This window comes from Mesoplodon densirostris, chromosome 14 (assembly GCF_025265405.1).
Source record: "Mesoplodon densirostris isolate mMesDen1 chromosome 14, mMesDen1 primary haplotype, whole genome shotgun sequence".
Lineage (NCBI taxonomy): Eukaryota > Metazoa > Chordata > Mammalia > Artiodactyla > Ziphiidae > Mesoplodon > Mesoplodon densirostris.
Genome location: NC_082674.1, coordinates 63,257,987 through 63,272,814, shown reverse-complemented (window position 1 = coordinate 63,272,814; position 14,828 = coordinate 63,257,987). Strand labels below are relative to the sequence as shown.

At 39.7% G+C, this 14,828-nt stretch overlaps 1 protein-coding gene across 7 annotated transcripts in view; it reads right to left on the bottom strand.

The window, feature by feature from the left end:
- ALMS1 (ALMS1 centrosome and basal body associated protein) overlaps nt 1-14,828 on the bottom strand; it is a 245,357-nt gene that overhangs the window by 9,673 nt on the left and 220,856 nt on the right. For 4 of the 7 annotated variants that reach the window (XM_060117005.1, XM_060117006.1, XM_060117008.1 and 1 more), the window contains 4 exons: nt 4,351-4,468; nt 2,413-2,616; nt 1,738-1,967; nt 475-658 (listed from right to left, as the gene is read on the bottom strand). In XM_060117005.1, coding sequence (XP_059972988.1) covers nt 475-658; nt 1,738-1,967; nt 2,413-2,616; nt 4,351-4,468 — 736 coding nt within the window. Of the gene's footprint in view, nt 1-474; nt 659-1,737; nt 1,968-2,412; nt 2,617-4,350; nt 4,469-14,828 lie in introns of those variants that run through there. The other 3 variants (XM_060117009.1, XM_060117010.1, XM_060117011.1) reach the window with 3 other exon arrangements.

Below are 14,828 nucleotides of genomic sequence, written 5' to 3'. Positions count from 1 at the left end.
GAGGACGGCAAGCCTGGAATCGGCCCCAAGCCCCTCAAAACATTATACTTTTGGAACTAACTTGCTCATGGTGACAGAGCTGGTTTTTAAAAACACCATTCTTGGGAATTCCCTGGCGGTACAGTGGTTAGGACGCCGTGCTTTCACTGCTGAGGGCCCAGGTTCAATCCCTGGTCAGGGAACTAGGATTCCACAAGCCACGTGGTGCCCCCAAAACAAAAACAAACCCAAACACCATTCTCACTGCACACTCTCATTTTTAAAGTGTAGGCAAGAGTAACTGGGCTTATTTGGATTGTGAAAGTGCTGAGAGCTAAATTGGGCAGGTTCTGCTACCTAAGGAGATTTGAGTCTCAACAAGCAAAAGGTCACTTTCTTACCTGTAACTAGCTTGGCACTGAGCAGTGCTGCCTTGCATGAAGCAGACCTTGCCCTCTCTACCAAGTAATAGGAAAATGAACAGGAAGAGTATACCTCTCTTAGGGAGCAGGTGCATAGCATCCCGGTGGCCCTGCCATTCTCGCACAGTGCTGAACAGTGCCTCCCGTTCACTCTGTAACATGTTCTGCAGCTTCCTCTCCTGGACTATTAACTTCAGGCGCTTTATCCGTTCCCCAGAGCGGGAGATGAAGTCAGGTCTGTGAAGTTGCAGTGATTCCTGAGGAGGAGAAAAAGCCCCCAACCTCACATTAATGATGTACATTTTTCTCCAAGGGCCTAGAAAAAACAGTACCTACCTAACAGGTTTGGAAAGCCTGTTTGTAACTTACAGAAAATATCTAGAGTTGAAGAATTATCTAACAACTCCCTGTGCGGGAAAGCTCTACTAGGAAAATCAGAGGGATCAAAGAAATGCCTTTGGAATAAGCCAAGAACTAAGACTGTGGCAATTACAACTCTCCCCAGTGTTGATGGGATAAAGCTTGGCCCATTGTGCTATTTTTAATTTCCCTTCAAAGAAATACATCATTAAAAGAACATTTTCTGGACTCCCCTCGTGGTGCAGTGGTTAAGAATCCGCCTGCCAATGCAGGGGACACAGGTTCGATACCCGGTCTGGGAAGATCCTACAGGCCACGGAGCAACTAAGCCCTTGTGCCACAACTACTGAAGCCCACGTGCCTAGAGCCTGTGCTCCTCAACAAGAGAAGCCACCGTAATGAGAAGCCTGTGCACCGCAAGGAAGAGTAGCTCCCACTCGCCATAACTAGAGGAAGCCTGCACGCAGCAATGAAGAACCAACGCGGCAATCAATCAATAATAAATAAATAATAAATAAATAAATAAGTAAATAAATAAATGTAAAAAACAAAACAAAAACATTTTCTTTAGCTCCCCAGGTACTTATAAAGAAGAGAGCCGGTGCCTTTAAAACCCTGTGTTAAGCAGAAATCGGAGTTATGTAAATGCAGGAACAAATATAAGGCTGACGCAAACATCAGACCTCTACTGCACGCCACGTGCTGGTATCTATCTACAAACCCCATGAGCAGCTACACAACATCCTCCCTTCTATTGCCTGGCCCCCAGATACTGAAGGTGATGCACGATTTATAACGGCTAACAGTAAGGCAGCCTTTGATTAATGAGTGTGAGAACAGATGAACTGTGGAGGTGCTAGAAACGAGGATCACTTGACTGTACTTCAGAAAGCCAAGTCACAGGTTTAACTCTTTTGTATCTTGCCCCTTCTTCCTCCTTAAACATATGGCTCAAATTAACTCAATGTCATTGTACCTGTAGGGTTGCTCTCACAAATGGCTTCAGTGGATCTCTGCCTGGGCCTGCTAGTGAACTGTGGCTGTCCACGTGCTGTCCTTGCCAGTTCTGTTCCTGTAGTGGCTCCCTCCAAGGCGTGGTGTTGGTTACTGGTGCAAACCAGGAGACACCAGGGCCATGAAACTTGGGCAGGTTTTCCTTCTTAGGACCAGACTTCACATTTTCCACAGGAACAAACCATGAAACTCCTATAGGAATTATTTTTAAGAAAAAAAAAAGATTTTTCACTTTTTTCATCAGAGACGTGCACAATATAGGCTCTCAGGGACTCAGTTGTCAGCAGCCACCAGGATGCCCTGGAGTCTGCTTAACTGCAGGTGTGACTCAGTAATTGTAGTGCTGGATGCAGTCAGCCCTCTGTATCCATGTACACGGAATCCTTGGATTCAAGGGGCAGTACTATGCCATTTTATATAAAGGACTTGAACATCCATGGATTTTGGTATCCATGAGTGGTCCTGGAACCAATCCCCTGCAGATATGGAGGGATGACTGTACTTTGAAAATTTGCCAAGGTGGTGCTGGGGAAAAGATAGGGTCAACATAAAGTCATTTAGAAACAAAGAATCATAGCTTTGCAAAAGACTTGAAATTCACTATTTTTCTACTAAGAAAGCAGAATTAGAAACTGACCTTCCCAGCAGCTCTGCTTATTCTTCCTTAATTTTCTGTCCCCAAGATAATTGTTAGGGAACCTTTTCTCTTCTATCTTTTCTTCTGACCAAGAGGTCACATCACTGTCCTCTTCTACTCTAGCCTCGCTAGAACTTGGAGTTGGGAAAGTCATTCCAACATCTCGAGTGTGTTTTCTGACACCATTCACAATCTCCAACGTACCTAAGGGGAAAGATCACAGCTATCTCTGGGAAGAGCCTTGAGACTTGGTTGGCAGGTATATTCAAGTCAGTAAATGAAAACTTAAAAAAAAAACTAATCATATATTTTCTATTCTGCAAAGAAAAGGAATTGAGAAGATCTATAGTTTTCATATCTAAATCTGGTAAAATAGGGAATTCCTGGTGGTCCTGTGGTTAGGACTCCACACTTCCACTTCAGGGGGCACAGGTTCGATCCCTGGTTGGGGAACTAAGATCCCACGTGCCACGCAGTGTGGCATAAATAAATAAATAAATAAATACATAAATCTGGTAAAATATTGAAAACAATCATTGAGACACATTTTTAACAAGTATCATTATGCAAAAATATTTGTTGAAGATAGTGCTTTGAATGAATGCAAAAGACAATGCAAGCAGAGTTGAAAGGTGATATAAACTGTTTTGGAATCATATTATTGTACTTACTATATCAAGCCTCTTCAAAGTTTTATTGTAATTTCGGTATGTGATATTTTATATTTCCTTATTTTTTAGAACAAGTTCGAGTTGTATTTTCTCTTATGGTCATCAGAAAGTATCCTAACTATGATAAGTAATATATATGTTTTTCTTATTATGATACCTGAATAAGGAAGGGTAGTTTCACTATTACCATTAGAGTTGGATTTTTTTATTCCACTTCAGTAAATGAAAAAAATTTAAGCCTTCAAAATCGCGGGCTACTGTTTCCTCTTGGGTGGGGTGAAGGGGTATGAGGGAGAGAGAAGAAGAGAGGGAAGATGAGGGTAGAGATAGAGAAATGGAGGGGGTGTGTGTCTGTGACAGAGAGAGGAAGAGACAGTTTTCATTTGTCAGTTTAGATATTAGAGGGAAAGAACTACTAATATGGATTCAACGGGAAAAGGATTTCAGTTCTGGTCCCAAGTGAGAGGGACAGTAAGCGCTTATAGTCCTACTGGCAGTTACCCAGGTAAGGAAGAGGTTAACAGATGTAAAGACATGACTCGAAGGGAAAAATAATCAAGGAGCAAGTTTATTTCTGTATTATAAAGTCAAAAGATATAGGAAGTCATAAAGTGAAAAGCTTCCTTCCCACCCTTGTTCTCCATTCATTAAGTTTTTAACCCTGTGATTCCAGAGAATTTTTTGCACACATTCAAGCAATTCTCTTCCTTCATTTTTTAAATACATGTAGTAGCATGCTATACACTTATTTTGTACCTTGCTTTTTCTTTTTAACTATATATCTTGGAGATCTTGACATATTAGTAGCAAGAGCTTCCTTATCCCATGTAGGACTTCATTATATGGATATACAATAATTTATTTAACAGTTTGGCTACTGATGGACATCTAAGTTGATTTTACTTTTCTGCTTATAATAAACAATACTCCAGTGGTTAATTCTGTACACTTGCCATTTTACACATATGCACTGTATATTTATAGGCTAAACTCCTAAAGTAAAAGTGCTGGGTCAAAGTAATTTTGATAGAAACTGTCAAATAGGGGTTGTACTCCCAACTTATATTCCTACTAGAATGTACCTATTTCCTTACAGGCTTGCCCACAAACTTACTATCAAACTTAGATTTTTGTCAATCTGATAGGTGACAAGTGGCATTTGAGTATAGTTTTAATCTTCATTTCTTTTATTGTGAGTGAGGTTGAGTATCTTACCATAGTTTTAAGTGCTACCTGTATTTCAATGGAAATGTTTAAATTAATTTACCTGCTTGTATGCCCTTATTTAACATATGTACATTTTGCTTGTTGCAAAGGGTAGAGCTCGAGCTCCAGAAACTGCTGGTAGAAGACGAAACAGAGTCAGAAGAAATATGGTCGCTCACCTGGAAAAACAAGAGATCCTGTCATCATTACCTGTAGTCAATGGCACAGTTACCCAAGGGATAAGAAAATACTATCACCAAGAGCCCTTTCTAATTCAATTCAAACTGTTGAGATGAGGTTGCCAGGAAGCTTGTGACAATGTGAACATACTACTACACACTTCGGGATGGGGAGGGGGATGCTGCTGCAGTTGGATACGGGCCTGAGCTGTTTTAAGAAGGCAGGACAGACTGGTTATGTTCCCAGAACTTGAAAAAACTCTGAAGAGGATGCGAGACAAAGATTAGCCTGGTGTGCCTTCAGAGTGAAATTCTGAGTTGACACCAGCATAAAATTTTGATGAGAGATAAAGAAGGCAGGGGATAACTAAAGAGACTGAGTGATGAACTGCAGAGAGTGCTTTCCAATAAGATCCGACTTAGAAACTTAAAAGGGTAAATGCCAAAGACCTGAGAGGCGCCATGAGAAGTCCTGAATGAGTGGAATATTGCAAAAAGCACTTAAAGATTTGAGGCCAAAAGGTTGTTTTTAGCAAGTAGAGCAATAAAGGGAGTTGATGGTGGAGTGTTAGTGGATGACAAAAAGATTACCAAAATATAGTCGAACAAATACGATATAAAATAGTATTTCTTAAACTTGTTCATCAGAACAATCTCCTGAGGGAGGGTCCTAACCCAGAACAATGAATTGGAGTTTCTAGGTGAGGGCTCTGGGCATCTATATTTTGAATAAATGTCAGGTGCTTGTCTACTTAAGCACATTTGGTAGAGTAAATTGAAGCTCAAGTCAGGAAAGGAAACAGAGTATCTGCTTCCCTGAACTAGATAAACTATATTTCAGGGTCTTCAGGGAATTTGCAACAGATCCTGGAAGAGACAGGGCTGGCTATGTTAGATGTCTGGGGACAGGAAATACTTTAATTTTAAAAAAGATAAGCATTGCAAACTGCAGGGTTTAATAATGATGACCTGTAAAATTCTAGCATGGATCACAAATTTGATAATTTGCAAGCATTTGGAAGTTAAAGAAAAGATGAGAAAAATTTAGCCAAGGTTCATTAAGGCTGGCAGAATAAGCCCGGCCAGGTTAGCCTTGTTTTTCCTAGTAGACATGGTCACAACTAGATTTGAATAAAACAACAAAATTTCTCATTACATACTTGAGGGCAAGATGGAGTTATAGGGGTTGAAGGATAAGGTTGGTAGAACCAGCTTTCCCACATAATGCACATCTGGGAGGGCCGAAAGGGCTGTCAGGATCCCAAATAATAACAGGCATGACAGGTCAAATCAAACAAGGGGTAATTGTCAGGCCCTACACATCAGGCAGGAGGAATAGCAGCAACTCTGAGGCAGTAGAAAAGGCTCTGAGTCGGGTGTCCAAAGACCTGAACCAGCCTCAGATCTTCCCTTTACTAGCTGTCTCTACTTGAGCAAGCCATAATCTCTGTGCCAGTTTCCCCATCTAGAAAAGGGAACACCTAAATTTCTGAAATTATAGAAGTGTTACAAAGAACAAATGATTTAGATTAAATAATGTAAAAACCTACTAATATAAAACTATGAGACTATGATGATGTTAAATCAATATGTATGAAAGGGTGGTGAGGAAGATCTGACTGGCAATACACTATAATTTTTCTGCAGCTGTTTTTTTTAAAAAAGAGAGAGAACACTTTGTGCACTAAAATGGACTTTCAATATAGACTGTCAAGTACAAAAAACAAAGGTTGCTGCCATTTTTGTGAAAAGGGAAGAAAACACATGCAGTTACTTGCTTTTTTATGTACAAAATATCTGTGAAAGAACAGAACCCAGATTGGAAAGGAAGAAGTAAAACTTTTTATTTGCAGATGACATGATGCTATCAGTAGAAAATACTAAGGAATCCACAAAGTATTGGAACTAATAAATAAGTTTAGCCAGACTGCAGAATACAAGATCAACAAGATAAAAAATCAATTGTATTTCTATATTCTAGCAACATGCAATCTGAAAATAAAATTAAGGAAACAAAATCAGGGAATAAGTTTAACAACATAAGTGCAAGGCTTGCACACTGAAAACTATAAAACATTGGTGGGAGAAATTAAAGGTTTAAATAAATTGTGAGACATTCCACATATGTAATTTAAAAATGGACAAAAGATTTGAATAGACATTTCACCAAAGAAGATATATCAGTGGCCAATAAACATATGAAAAGATGTTCAACGTTATCAGTCATTAGGGAAATACAAATTAAAATCACAATGAGATACTACTTCACACCCACTAGGATGACTATAGTTAAGAAAGATGGGCAGTACTAAGTGTTGACAAGTAAGTGGAGAAACTGGAACCTTCACAAACTGCTGCTGAGAATGTAAAATGGTACAGCTACTTTGGAAAACACTTTGGCATTTTCTTAAAAACTAAACATAAACTTACCATATGACCCAGCAATTCCAGTCCTACGTATATATGCAAAAGAAATGGAAACATATGTCCACACAAAACCTTTTACAAAAATGTTCATAGCAGCATGATTCACGTTATCCGAAAAAAAAAAAATCAAACAATCCAAATGTCCAACAACTGGCAACTGGATAAACAAAATGTGGTAGAGCCATACAATGGAATACTAACCGGCAATAAAAAGGAGTACTGATACATACTATAACAAGGATGACTCTTGAAAACATCATGCTAAGAAGCTAGATGCAAAAGACTAGATATTATATAATTCTATTTACATGAAATGTGCAGAAAAGGAAAAAGGCAGATTGGAGGTTGTCTGGGGCTGGGAATGTGGATTGATTGCAAACAGGTATAAGGGACTTTTCTGGGTAACAGAAGTATTCTAAAACTGGATTGTGGTGATGATTGCACAGCTCTGGAAATTTACTAAAAATAATTTGCAAGAACAAGTAACACTGAGTAGCTCTAGAAAGGAAAGATGGGTGCCTGAGGAACGGGAGAGGGAAGACACTTTATCAAACACTCTTTTATATATTTTTAATGTTGTACCATGTATTATCAGTTTAAGAAATGAGAATAAACAAAACAAAAACTTATAAGGAAGAGTGTGGCAATAAAGGTTTAATGGCTTTGGTGAGTTCAGTAGGGGTAAAACATATGTTAGGCCATAGAAATGTTCTAGCTTACAGAAAGGAAGATGATAAATCCTGTCACCATCTGAAGCACAACATGCTTATTTCAAAGGGACATGCTTAAAAACAGGATGTCAACAAATAGACCCAGAAGCTGTCAACTTAGGAAAGGGGAGTAGAAAGGATGACCTGTGAGAAATGGTTCAAAGAGTGAAGACCTGAGGGAAAATACTTCAGGGAAGGAAGTGGGGACCTGAGAGGTAGAAGATTAGATCTCTTTTCTGTGCCTTCAGAGAGCAGACCTGGAAGCAGAGCCAGGAAATCTAGTACAGGCAGATTTTGGATCTTTTAAAGTTTTAAAACCTTTGCCAACTGGAGCCTTAGACAAATGAAACAAGTTGCCAATGAGCGGCAAGTGAGTGGTGGAGCTGTTGAAGAAGAGGCTGGAGCACCCTGGGGAGCAGAGGCAGCAGAAGTGTTGATGGTCCCTTCCAAGAACGAGTCTGAGAACCTCTGGCACTTCCAAAGTACATGGTATGCACCGCTGGGTGTAAAGCACACACGTTTACATCGGATTAAATGAGGAGCCTTGGTGTGTGTGTTTCTGCTTCTAGTTTCAATCTTTCTGATTAAGTTCATTCCTGCCTATAAAATGGTAAACATTTAAAAATAGAAAAGTCTAAAAATAAATTCTTTCTCAACAAAATGTATCTAGTTAGTGCTCTACGACGGTGAAAATCAAAAGGACAGACAAAAACAAGTGTTTTCAAGGATGTGGAGAAATGGGAACCTTCATACATTGCTGCTAGGAATGCAAAATGGTAACAATACTTTGCATAACAGTCTGGTAGTTCCTCAAATGGTTAAATATAGTTACCATATTATCCAGAGTATATCCATTCGTAGGCATATGCCCAAAAGAAATGTAAAATACGTCCGCACAATAACTTGTACATGGGGCTTCCCTGGTGGCACAGTGGTTGAGAGTCCGCCTGCCGATGCAGGCGACACGGGTTCGTGCCCCAGTCCAGGAAGATCCCACGTGCCGCGGAGCGGCTAGGCCCACGAGCCATGGCCGCTGAGCCTGTGCGTCTGGAGCCTGTGCTCTACAACGGGAGAGGCCACAACAGTGAGAGGCCCGTGTACCACAAAACAACAACAGCAACAACAACAAAAACTTGTACATGGATGTTCACAGCAGCTTTGTTAATACTAGCCAAAAAGTGGAAGAAATCCAAATTGTCCATTAACTGATGAATAGATAAGTAAAATATGTATATTCATACAATGGAATATTATTTGGCCATAAAAAGGAATGCACACATGCTACAATGTAGATGAACTCTGAAAATATTAAGTGAAAGAAGCCAGTCACAAAAGATCACATATTGTATGATTCCATTTACATGAAAGGTCCAGAATAAAGAAATCTATAGAGACAGAAAGCAGATTAGTAACCACAGCCGGGGCAGGGGCTGGGGCAGGGGTGGGAGACTGGGAGAAATGAGTGCCTGCTAATGTATATAGGGTGCTTATGGTAGGTGTTGAAAATGTCTTAAAATTAAATTGGGGTGATGGTTGCACAACTCTGTGAATATACTAAAACACACTTAACTGTACACTTTAAATAGGTGACTTTTATGGTATGTTAAAGATCTCAAGAAAGCTATAACAATGTGTTTATCCATGTACGCAAACTGAAATACATGTAGATTATGAAGCCTTATTTGGAGAAAAAAGCTTCTCGTGCTTTCTGTTCTTATATCTTCTGTTACTGAATCAGGCATACAAGAACAATGGAAGGTGACCAACAGTGTCATTTCCATTTAACAGTGGACAGTCCTAACAAAAATGTGGGCGCTGGGTATGGTACGTATGGTGCAGCGCTACACACACTACGGCTAGCGCTAAGTGCAAACCGTCACAACCGTGCCGTCACGCTATTTTGACTTCCACAGATTCAATCAATAACCACAATTCACAGGCTTGCACTGTGCCTGACAATTTGTGCTGAGGACCCACCATGGGATAGAACATAATTGCTGCTGAATTCATTTACAGATGCTGTCGGTAAACCACAACAATCCACTTTCCTTAGTCCCTGGGAGAGTCTCAGGCATTTCCTCTAATGATCTCATCGTCCCTTAGTGCCTGGATGTGAATCAACCCACCCAGTTCTCTGCAACTGGGCTTACACATAAAGACTTAAGTGACTACAAGTCAACTCACATTATCAGCTACCATGGTTTAAGCTTTCTGTTGTAGAGTCTTGAAAGGAGATACACACTGGCTGGCTTCTTCTGTTTTAATTTCTATTATTGTGAGAGTAAACTCACCTGTTAATGCCTTATTACAACTGGGGAAAAAGTAACTGCCACCATCTCAGAGATGTTTCAGGCTTTTTGTAGTACTTTTTAGTTTAATTAAAATCTAGGTGAAATTCATTCCCATATTCATTGATCAGACAAACCATCATAGAGACCCAGAAAGAAAAAAAAAAAAGCTTTTCAATTAAATAATGACTTTTTAGGTGGAAACTGAGCTTAGGAAAACATATCAAATATAGGAAAAAGGCTATATTTTCTTACATCACCTTATACAGCTATTCTTCATGTATGAAGATTGTTATTGCTGACCTTCTGCCGGCAAGGTGCCTGCTGAAAGATGTTCTTTCAGAAAAATGGGTTTATGCTAATTTATTTATAACCACTAAAGTTTAGGGCCAGGGATACACATTGATAAGACAGAGTCAAAATTAGAAATACAGTCGATGGCACCAAAAGACAGTCTTTTCTTGTGAAAAGTTTTTAGATATGCGCAGATCAAACTGGCAACTGGAGTTTCAATACTAAAACTTACTAGCCAGTCTGCCCCCAAAATAACATTTTGACGTAGATTTAATTCTGAGAGGCAAGATTAGAACTTATAAAAGCAGGAACTAAGGTGATAACTGTCTATTATTCACCATCAGAAAATCAGAACTGGTCAATTATTTCTGCAAGTATGGCAGATGATAACTCTAATATATCCTCCCCCTCAAATCAAAAATGCATTGTGCCTGCAGAATGGTCCTCAGAAAATTTCTTTTCATACATGAATGAGTAAAGATTGCAGAGACATAACGAATCTGAATAATGTCAAAATTCAAAGTATGGCCATGAGACTGTATAGTTAAGATGTAATGGAAGTACTTGTCATTAGAACCGAGGTCAAGAAACTAACAGGATGGTAAGGTTTCCCAGATAATGGATGGGTTTGGGGTAGAAAAGAAAGAAAATCAAGAGCTAAAGTCCTCAATTAATATACAGGAAAAACTGGAAGGTTAGCAAATGATCATTAAAATCTTGTAGAAAGTGGCAGAGCTAGATGACATAAGTCCCAAAGGATTTGCTATCAGGTTTGAAAAATTATGGTCTGGAAGTGACCCTCTCACTCTCTTTTCTTCTCTGCATTCTCTGAAATCTTTCCTCTTAGCTTTAGTATTTATGAGGATTATGATCACCCTTTTTACATGGATGGCTCTAAAATCTTTATTCCACTCATGACATACTCATGAGGTCATATGTATCTATGTTTTTAGATATTTTCACTTGGATGTTTTGATCTAACTTCAAGTTTAATAAATAAAAATCTTTCATATTTCAGTCAGAATTAGTTTCCTCTTCCAATCTCTCCATTTTGATAAGGTGTTTGCATAGTATTTTAGTTGCGTTGGGTAGAAATTTCAAAAGAACCACAGCTATTAATTACCAAGTCCAAGTGATTAGAGTCCAGCTTAGTTTCTTCTCATAAATTAATTCATGAATATCACTTTCTTATTTAAAAATCTCTACTGACAATTAGCTAAACATTTGGCAATAAAATTATATCTAGACACACAAAATAAATTCCATGTGGATTAAGTGTTTAAATGCATTGCCCTCCACCTTAAATAAGTATATAAAAAAAAGGGGGAGAATACTTTTTTATAATCTTGTGGTTGGGGACATCTTTCTTAGCATGGAAAAAAGAAATAAAGAAGTTGAGTACACAACAATGCTATTACACTATTAATACAATATAAATAATGCTCAAGAATTAATAAGAAAAATTCTTCAGAGAAAAATGGGCAAAGGATATAAGCAACTAATTCTCAAAACAAGAAATGTAAAGAGCAATCTCTGAAACCTAATATTTAAAAAATGCAATTTAAAGCAATGAGTTTTTTCACACATCAGATTAGCAAATATTAAAAAGATTGATGCTACCCATAGTTGGCAAAGGAATGAAGAAACACATTCTCTCATACTTTTGGTGGGCACATATATTTGTACAAAATTTCTGGAGGGCACATAGTTAGAGGTGGGGAGGTCTACAGATTACTGACAGTCTTTAAAATTTCTATTATTAATGATCTACTTAGGATTTAAAACTTCTTGGTCAATTCTGTTAATTTATATTTTCTTAGAAAATCACCCATCTAATTTAGGTTTTAAAATGTATCAGCCTAAAGTTGCATACAGTTATCTTTTTTAAAAAAATCACTTCTTTGACTGTGGTTATACCCTTCCATGCTATTAGTGTTGATCCTTTTCCTCATGATCAGAATAACCAGAGATTTGGTCTATTTTTTCTTTTTTTTTTTGAAAGAACCAGATCTTGGTTATATCGATCCATTCTGGGGACTGATTTATAGAATGCTTATTTCAATTATTTCCTAGTTGAGTTTGTTGAACTAAAATATCATTTAAGGCTATACATTTTCCTCTAAATATAGATTTAGTCACATCCCGTAAGTTTTGGATATGTGCTTTTACTGTCATTAATGAAAAAAAACTCTATAATCTCAATTCTTAGTTCTCCTATAGCCCAAAAGTTTAGAATGTTTTAAAATATTTAAGGAAAAAGTTATAGTTGTTAAATTCCAACCTTATTGTATTGTGGTTAGAGAATATAAGCTTAGTTAGAAATGTTCTACTTTGGGGATTTATCAACATTTTGCCTAAATGTACAGTTAATTTTTGTAAATATTCCATGGGCATTTGGAACAACTGTGGATGCTGTGTTTTGGGAATAAAGTTTTATATAGATACTTTAAACTTCTTAATATTGCTATTAAAATCTTCCATATCTTTTATCTGTTATATGTCAAAATCTGATTAAAACAATGAAAATATCCCATTCTTGTACTTTTGTCACGTTGTATATTGTAATTATGTCTGGATGAACATATGAATGCACTCTGGTGGAAAGCACAGCAGTAATTTTGGAAGTCTCTGAAAGACTCTTTCTTCCCTTGGATATTACAGAGTGGAGATATGGTAGATTCTCAAGACAAGTAACATTTATTTAAAAATGACCAAAAAACCCTACCTTTCCATGGTATAGAAACTTGTACTTCTACTTTTTTTTTCTTTTTCTTTTTCTTTTTTGCGGTATGCAGGCCTCTCACTGTTGTGGCCTCTCCCATTGCAGAGCACAGGCTCCGGACGCACAGGCTCAGCGGCCATGGCTCACAGGCCTAGCCGTTCCGCAGCACGGGGAATCTTCCCGGACCGGGGCATGAACCCGTGTCCCCTGCATTGGCAGGCAAACTGCGCCACCAGGGAAGCCCGAAACTTGTATTTCTAATCTGGCAAAACTATAAATTATTGGCAGAAAGGCGGAAGTATAGGAATTTTCATGCATTGTAGGTAGACTGGAAATTGATTTGGTACTAATGTAGAAAATTAAGTATACATATAGCTTATGATCCAAGATTTCCACTTCTGGGTCTGTGCAACAAAGGTAGTCTCACAAGGTCCATAAGGCAATATGGACAAGGATGTGCACTGCTGGTGTTTTGCATTGTTGGGAATTGACAGCAACCTGGGTGTCCATTACAGGGAAAGTGCATAGGTAAATTGGTAGATGCATTCAATGGAGTACTATGCAATAATCAGAAACCTGAATTAGATGTATGTATAGCAATGTGATGAATCTTAAAAATACAATGCTTAGTGAAAATAACAAAAATAACGATATACCTTTTATATAAATTGAAAGTACATGACAAACACAGAATACATATTTTGTAAGAACTCTTGTAAGCCAAAAGATATTTACATAACAAGGCCAGTTCCGATGGGAGGACAGGAATGAGGATGGGATATGGGAATGAAATTTTAAAAATAGAGGCCATGGATGCCTTAGGGACCAGGAGAAAATGGCGGAAGAGTAAGACCCAGAGATCACCTTCCTCCCCACAGATACATCAGAAATACATCGACACGTGGAACTGCTCCTATAGAACACCTACTGAACGCTGGCAGAAGACCTCAGACCTGCCAAAAGGCAAGAAACTCCCCACATACATGGGTAGGGCAAAAGAAAAAACAGAGACAAAAGAATAGGGATGGGACCTGCACCAGTGGGAGGGAGCTGTGAAGGAGGAAAGGTTTCCACACACTAGGAAGCCCCTTCGTGGGCAGAGATTGTGGGTGGCAGAGGGGGGAAGCTTCAGAGCCACGAAGGAGAGCACAGCCACAGGGGTGCGGAGGGCAAAGCAGAGAGATTCCCACACGGAGGATCGGTGCCGACCAGCACTCACCAGCCCGAGAGGCTTGTCTACTCACCCGCCGGGGCGGGCGGGGGCTGGGAGCTGAGGCTCAGGCTTCGGAGGTCAGATCCCAGGGAGAAGACTGGGGTTGGTGGCGTGAACACAGCCTGAAGGGGCTAGTGCACCACGTCTAGCCAGGAGGTAGACCGGAAAAAAGTCTGGAACTGCCGAAGACGCAACTTTTTCTTCCCTCTTTCTTTCCTGGTGTGTGAGGAGAGGGGATTAAGAGCGCTGCTTAAAGTAGCTCCAGAGACAGGCACGAGCCGCGGCTATCAGCATGGACCCCAGAGACGGGCATGAGATGCTAAGGCTACTGCTGCAGCCACCAAGAACCCTGTGTGCGAGCACAGGTCACTATCCCCACCTCCCCTCCCCAGAGCCTGTGCGGCCCAACACTGCCAGGGTCCCGCGATCCAGGGACAACTTCCCCGGGAGAACTCATGGCACGCCTCAGGCTGCTGCAAGGTCACACCAGCCTCTGCCGCCACAGGCTCTCCCCGCATCCATACCCCTCCCTTCCCCCGGCTGAGTGAGCCAGAGCACCCGAATCAGCTGCTCCTTTAACCCCGTTCTGTGTGAGCAAAGAACAGATGCCCTCAGGCGACCTACACACAGAGGCGGGTCCAAATCCAAAGCTGTATGCCTCAGAAGCATCGGATTAAAGCTCCACAATGAACTTGATGTTCCCTGC